The sequence below is a fragment of the Poeciliopsis prolifica genome, unplaced genomic scaffold, assembly GCF_027474105.1.
Source record: "Poeciliopsis prolifica strain line A6 unplaced genomic scaffold, Auburn_PproV2 SCAFFOLD008, whole genome shotgun sequence".
NCBI lineage: Eukaryota > Metazoa > Chordata > Actinopteri > Cyprinodontiformes > Poeciliidae > Poeciliopsis > Poeciliopsis prolifica.
In genome coordinates, this window is record NW_026562383.1 from 165405 (window position 1) to 172497 (window position 7093).

Here is a 7093-nt window from a genome sequence, read left to right on the forward strand (position 1 = left end):
CAAAAACTTTGGAACTTAGGATATTAAAGGACATCAGTGTTGCTTACAGACAAATATGTAAAAAATTAAATCTTGTTTCATTGCTTAAACCTTCCTATGCAAAATATATTATTTTATATTTCACTAAGCAATATTAATTCCATTAATTCCACACAAATGGATGTTTATGCACCTTTATTTCTATTATTTATATTATTCTGCTTACAGCTATTGAAAACACTACATCTATTATATTAGACCAAGAAAAAACATTAATATATAAATGTGAGTTTAATGAAATGTATGTTGAAACACATATTTTCATTTATGAGAAGTACCTAGCTCACTATATGCCGCTTACAGGCATTGCAAGAGTTTTAGTTGTTTGTCAACAAATTTTGGGTGAGATTTTACTTGATAAATTAAGGTTACTTAAAATGGAAAATATTACATACTGTACAGAAGATTTGATTTTTTAAAACAATTTATTTTGTTTGATTCTCCAAAAATCCATCAGCCTTAGGGTGCTGTGGTGGCACAATCCGTGTATGGAGGCCTTCGCCTTTGACGCGGATGTCACTGGTTCGATTCCCGGCCTGATGACCTTTGCTGCATGTCTTCCCCATCTCTCATTACCTACTTTCCTGTACAACTACTCTCAAATAAAAGCTGCCTAAGCCACACAATCATTCTAGGCTGAGAACAAAGAGAACAATCGATCCACACTCATCCTGTTTTTATGTTTTATACAAAAATAAGATAACTTGAATTTTCAATAAAACACAAAATATTTAGTTTATGGTTGAGAAGGTAAAAATAGAGACATAATCAAAATAAAAAATGTGTTTGCATTTTTTTTACATGATTTTGTAAAAAAATCACTTTCAACTTGATGAATTTGGGTCACAAGGCAAAAAGTTTGGATTCCACTGCAGGAAGTCCTTTCTTTGGGCTGGCATTCACTCAAGAACAACCGGTTTGAATAGATGCAACACAGAGGGGCACTGAAAGTTGTTTTTTCCTTTTTTAACATATCCATGCTCTTATGGTCAGATCCTGCAATTTACTTCATATTAATTCTGTTTATTTTTATGGAAACAATTCAAATAATCTTAGAAAGAAACACGGACATAACCTGCAAGTGTTCACACATTAGCATCCAGAGAGATTCATGCTGGCTCAATCCAGGCTCCTGATTTGTTAATGAAGACCAACATATGAGTCTGAACTGTCCTCTCCAGGTTTATTATCATTAGACTCTAATTCTTCACATCTATTTGCTGGGAAGAATTGCTATTTGCCGTTTTTGACATTTGCTGAAGAAATGTCAAAACGGATGCTGAAACAAAACAAAAAAATAAATAAACCCTCTCTTTTCCTCAAGAAATATGCTGTAGCTTACCTTAGAAGGTGGATGGACATTAAAAAACTCCAAGCAGCAAACATTTACTTCCAAATTATTTTAAACTTAAATAAAAGCAGAAAAGTCTTCCAGTTTGGTTCTAGAACAGAGGCGGAAAGGAATATAAAACAATAAACTCCAGCAAGAACAAGACTGACATGTTAAACATTGGAATGCTTTCTGACTTTATTTTAAAAGCATGCTTCAAATGTAAAAACCAGCCTAGGCTTCATGTTACTGCAATATTATTCCTCCTGATTTATTAAAATTCCCAGTTGGAGCAGGATGACAGTAACAATGTCTGATTTTGGTCTGAATATCATCATTTCCTGCTTTGCATGGAAATATTTGGACCATCATCCAGGTCCTGTGCCTCCATACCCTAGCATACCCCAGCATATGCTGGGGTATATGCATACCCTAACATACCCAGCATCACCAACCCTTCGGCTGTCAGCAACTGACAGTGTGTAGAAACTCGGCTCCCAGCCTTTTCACCCAAGTCAAGAGCAGCAGAGTTCTTCAGTCAGCGACCGTTGGACATCACTTCCACATACAAGTCAGCTAAGAAAGGAAATGCAGATGAGGGCCTCTGCAGCCATTCAGCCCCCTGGCCGCTGCTGCTATCATTGCCAATAGAAAACACAGTGGATCTTCCTCTGGTCTTCATATTTCTGTCTGTGTCTCTTGTTCCCACTGCTCCCCTCTTCTGACAGGTAGATGAAACCCAGAAGTGAAGAGATGAGTGAAGTTAGGCAACTTCAACCAAACATGCCATCTGATTCATCTTCAGGGTTGTTATAGTTTGAAAATATTTTTCTAACTCAACCTAGCTGAGATGACTGTCTCAAGAAACATAAAAAAAATCTGATATACCCAAGAATTGTTGCTAATATAGATTTGTTCTGTTATTTTCTATATTAGATGTTAAATATGTCAGGTGAATGGATGATTTGAACCAGCAACTTATATGGGCTCTCATGACCTGTATGGATACACAAAATCTGCTGTTATTTACATGATTGTTTGGGATCTAACACACTTTTGGATTATTTAGTAAAGAAATATTTGTCAGCTGAATTTGCCCACTGTGAAGCTCCATAATGTCTTATGTGCCAGATTTAAGAAAGGTATCATGGGGGCAGTAGCACAGGGCTGAATTTTGTTTTTTTAGGGGTGGGGGATCTTTTTTTGTGTACTGTGAATGTTTCACAAAAATTTCACCTCACAATAAACACATAATAAATTCATGGTCTCATTTTGCATTTGTTTCTTCTTTTTTTTTTTTACCGTTCTTGAATTTGAATTAATTCAAACACTCAAATATTCAAAAATTATTATTATAGCACATGAAGCAATCTGCCAAATGGTTTTGAGTGATTCTGCTTAACTGAGTATCACAGTAATTTGCACAAGTAAAATATTTATTGTCTTTTTTTTTTCTTTGGACAGAGCACCAAAACTGACTCCAGTCCAGGAACCCTCATATTTCTGAATTGGTTCCTGCTCATACATTCTACTTACATGCCTTTGTTTCTATGATGGTTATTTAATTGCTAATGTCTACAAATTTTGTAGGATTATTATTATTCTCTGATCTTCATTTTTGAAACAGCAACAAGGATATGGTTCATTTGATCTGTGAAGACTTTTATGCTTGGAGCTTTTTAATCAATATTTTACACTTATGGAAAATATTTATGTTCAGAGTGAAACATCAGTTGAAGCTTTTCTTGTACTTGCAAAAAATTGTATAAAGTGAATGCGTATACGTATTGAATAAGTGAATCATTCAATCACTGGATTTTAAATTAGCACCTTAAACAAAGGAAATGCAAATGTACATATAGATTATTTCCATCTGAGGCAAATTATCTGAGCATTTATAATTAAAGCTAAAACTGTTTGCAAAGTCAGGTCTGATGGACAGTTGCTTATTTTCATAAAATGTATTCTGTATTTGGGCATAAAATAAAATATCTAAAAAGCCAGATCTGCATTGTTTATTTACACATAATCATGACACAAATTATTTACATGTATAAAAAGGAGAATTTTACCAGAAATGGACAAAACGACTGAAAACATAAAATCTTCATTAGGAAACAGAAGCAATTTAAGGAAACTAAAAAGTTGACTGCATTGTAAGGCTAACATTTGGTTTGGATTCATAATCATTGATCCGCCAAACGTTGCATTCAAAGACAGGTTTGTGTAGAAAAATAAATTATGTAAACATGTCAGAGCGTCTTTGCTCTGTATTCTGGCTGTGTTGGATATAAATAAGAGCGCGTGATCCCACTTATTGACACCGATAGTTTGCAGGGAAATTGAGGGAAACGCTATAAGGCAGCACTGGAACCACAGATCAAAGGCATTTCCGGTCAGGTCCATTAATGATTGAAATCCTAGAAAACTAGCAGCTCTGCAGGCGCCTGCTGCCAGATCAGCTCTAAAATGAAACATAGCTTAGCTTTGACTCACAAAGGAAAATGTAGCAACAGAACAGCTGGATAAACAGAAGGCCTACCATGAAGCGGCTGAAGCAGCTGCTGTCTTTGGGTTCCAGCAGCCAGGCTGCCAGCCGGTGGTTCTGGCCGGCCTGGAGCCTCAGCTGAGCCTTCAAGATGAAAGAACTATACATCTAAAACATTTCAAGAGATTTGTCTGTGAGACTGCTTCTGGCTGTATCTCAGTTTGCCACGTGCGGCGTGCGGCCCCATCAGCGCGCGCTTCAAACAGTCCAGCAGAACTGTGATGTCAGACATGGTGGTGCTGTGCAGGATGCTGCTGCTGTGCAGGATGCTGCTGCTGTGCAGGCTTCAGTCGCTGTCGGAGCGGGCCTCCGCCTCCCGGCCGGCGGAGTGGTTGTACAGCCCCTGCGCCATCAGGTGCTCCGCCAGAGAGTTCTTCTTCCCGGATGCCTTTTTAATCTTGGCCCGCTTGTTCTGGAACCAGATTTTGATCTGCGCCTCGTTGAGGCCGAGCTCCAGGGCCAGGTTCTGCCTCCGCTGCTCGGTGAGGTAGCGGTTCTTCTGGAACTCTGCTTTCAGCAGCTGCAGCTGCTCGGTGCTGAAGGCCGTCCGGGGCCGCTTGTCCTCCTTGCTAGGGGTCAGGGCTTTCTTTGGTTTGCGGGATCTGGGCCCTTGTGTGGAAACGAGAGAACAAACAACAAAACATCCGGTTAGCTCGTTTTCAGGCTTTGTTGAAACTTTTGTGATTTAAACGGGCTGAGGAAGACGCGCTCTCAACTTCCTGACATGAACATCGGGGATTTTTCTTGTTCATCGGTTCATTATCTCATGGGCCAAACTTCAGAATGCAGGACGCGATTTATTCTGAGGCAATACCCCTGCACTGCATCTTTAATAGGAAACTTTTAATATTCCCTTAAATCAGATTTGCATCACACGTTTCCCGTTTCCCTCAAATTGCGCAACGTTTGGGTTTCTGATGAGGTTTGTTATTTCTGGTCTGTTGTCTGCAGTCGCAGCAGACGGGCCGGGAGTGGGGGTCAAATGCCTCTGGTTTTATTATTCAGTTTCACATTAAAGTTTAAAACTGGTTTTGAGAAAAAGACAAAAATCTAGCAAAAAATCAAGAGGATCAGACTGAATAAAAACAAATGAAAACGACCGTCAGACATTTGATGAAACGGAGCAACAATGAATCCGAGCTGCGAGGTTCAGATGAGCTGTGTGCGTTTCAGGCTTCGTTGGGCCCGAACCTTAAAACACTGTTTTTTGTATTTTGGTGAACAAAATCAAACTACTTTTGCTCGGCTTCCCGGTATGCTCAGTTCATTCCGTTTTTATTGTTACTCCTCCTTTGATTATTTTTTATGTTGTTTGAATGCTGACAAAGCGCATGTTGACGTGAAGCCAACTTTTCACTCAATTAAATGCAGCCACAGATGAGCGGTCAAGTTTTTCTTTCTTGCTTCCTAAAGGGAGATTTAAAATGTTTCAGGATTTTTGTTTTTCACGGCCCCCTCACGTTTTCACACCCTCCCCCCTCAACCCTCAACTCTTTTGTTAGAAAAAAAAAATGCAAATGGTAAAATAACAAAGAAGCGGCTGATCAATGACGTTAAACTTGGTTTTACTTCTGTATTTTATGTTTATGGCTGTAAAACATTTGTTTTTCCATTTCACTTTTATTTCAATAAAACACTTTGTGTCCACTTTGGCAGATTATTATGGTCAGAAAAATCAAAAGTCAAAAACCCAAGTCCTGCAGAATGCGTACGTTTCATGATGAATATGCTGCATGAAACATAAATTATCTTCTTTCTATAAATTCTTCATGTTTCATTTTGATCATGGCTAAATAATTCTAATAATATAATATTTATTTGTTGATGCAATAACGGCAAAGTCTTTGTTCAAAGTGTTTCGTTTTTTTACTTAAACTATTGTTTCTACTGTCCAGCTCATTTTAAAATACCATCGATCATATTTCAAAGTTTAAATAAGATTTTTTTCCCCTCGCCTTTCCCACAATTTCATCTTTTATTTATTTATTTATTTATTTATTTATTTATTTATTTATTTATTTATTTATTTATTTATTTATTTATTTTTATCGCAATGATAATATTTAATTTTACCATTAAAATTCGCATTTTAAATGTATCTAAAATGATGTGATTGAGGAAACATTTTCCACCAACCTGATGAAGGCCGGTCGGAGTACCTGGTACAATAAACCCAGGCGGGCCACAGCATCGGCTTGGCCGCAGGAGCCGTAGGAGCCGTAGGGGCCGCAGGGGCCGCAGGAGCCGCGCTGCTCTCGGGGCTGCGGCAGGAGATCCCTCGGCCTGGGTCGCAGGCTGTCAGCCCGGGGCCGCTCGCCTCTGTCCCCGCATCCTGGTGCTCGGACGTCCCCAGGCTGTCCTCTCCGCCTCCTGTCCTGCCGCGCTTTGAGTCCGTCCTGGAAGCTTTTCTCTGTGACACCTCGCTCCTCTCCTCCAGCCCGTATCCTCCCCGAACACATATTGTGCCTTTCTTTCTCTTTCGGCCAAAGTCCGGCCTTAAGATGTTGTCTATGTAGAAGTTGGTGACCCGGGTGGACTGCTGAACTCCGGGCTGCTGCAGCAGAGGCAGGATGGCCCGGTTGGACTCCCCTCCAGAACTCTTTGGACACTGAGCTTCTCCTTGAACATTTTCCTCCATAATAATGATGAGCTGAAGCTCCAAAGAAAGAGATCCAAGTTTATGATCAGTGTCTGGCTTCCTTCTAGCAATTAGCTGATGCCGTTGGAAAGAATAAAAAATAAAAACTCGACAGAAAAGCAGGCAGTGTGTTTGGATCTCAGGTAAAAGTGCTCAGATCTGAAAACGCGCCTGTGAATTTCGGCCCATACAATCATGCTTTCTTTGTGATGAGAGCATCCCTCTCCTCTCTGCTCTCCTCCTTCACCACACAGAAGCACAAACTACCTGTTACAATCAAATAAACCAACCAAAGTGTGAAGCTGCAGACTGTTGCAGCTCAGTTAGAGAAGCTTCCTGCTGCACTAAATCCTCTTGATGAAAATGCCGCTCAAATACTTCACTAAACATTTTGGGTCTGATTTCTGATTGGCTGCAGGACTCCGCGCTGACGTCGTTTTACAGGCCTCACGAACACGTGTTTTTGACCAATAGAGTCACAGAATATATATCATGTGGAATTCCCGGAATTCCGTTTTCTAATCAGTAGATTATGGCT

The 7093-nt window shown here is 39.7% G+C and overlaps 1 protein-coding gene across 1 annotated transcript; it reads right to left on the reverse strand.

The window, feature by feature from the left end:
• Nucleotides 1-3441: 3441 nt before the first annotated feature.
• Nucleotides 3442-6870, reverse strand: en2b (engrailed homeobox 2b). Its single transcript, XM_055033459.1, has 2 exons — nt 6054-6870; nt 3442-4526 (listed from the first exon to the last, which is right to left on the reverse strand). The coding sequence occupies exons 1-2, from the start codon at nt 6553-6555 to the stop codon at nt 4204-4206; spliced, it is 825 nt and encodes a 274-aa protein (XP_054889434.1). The 5' UTR covers nt 6556-6870; the 3' UTR covers nt 3442-4203.
• Nucleotides 6871-7093: the final 223 nt, after the last annotated feature.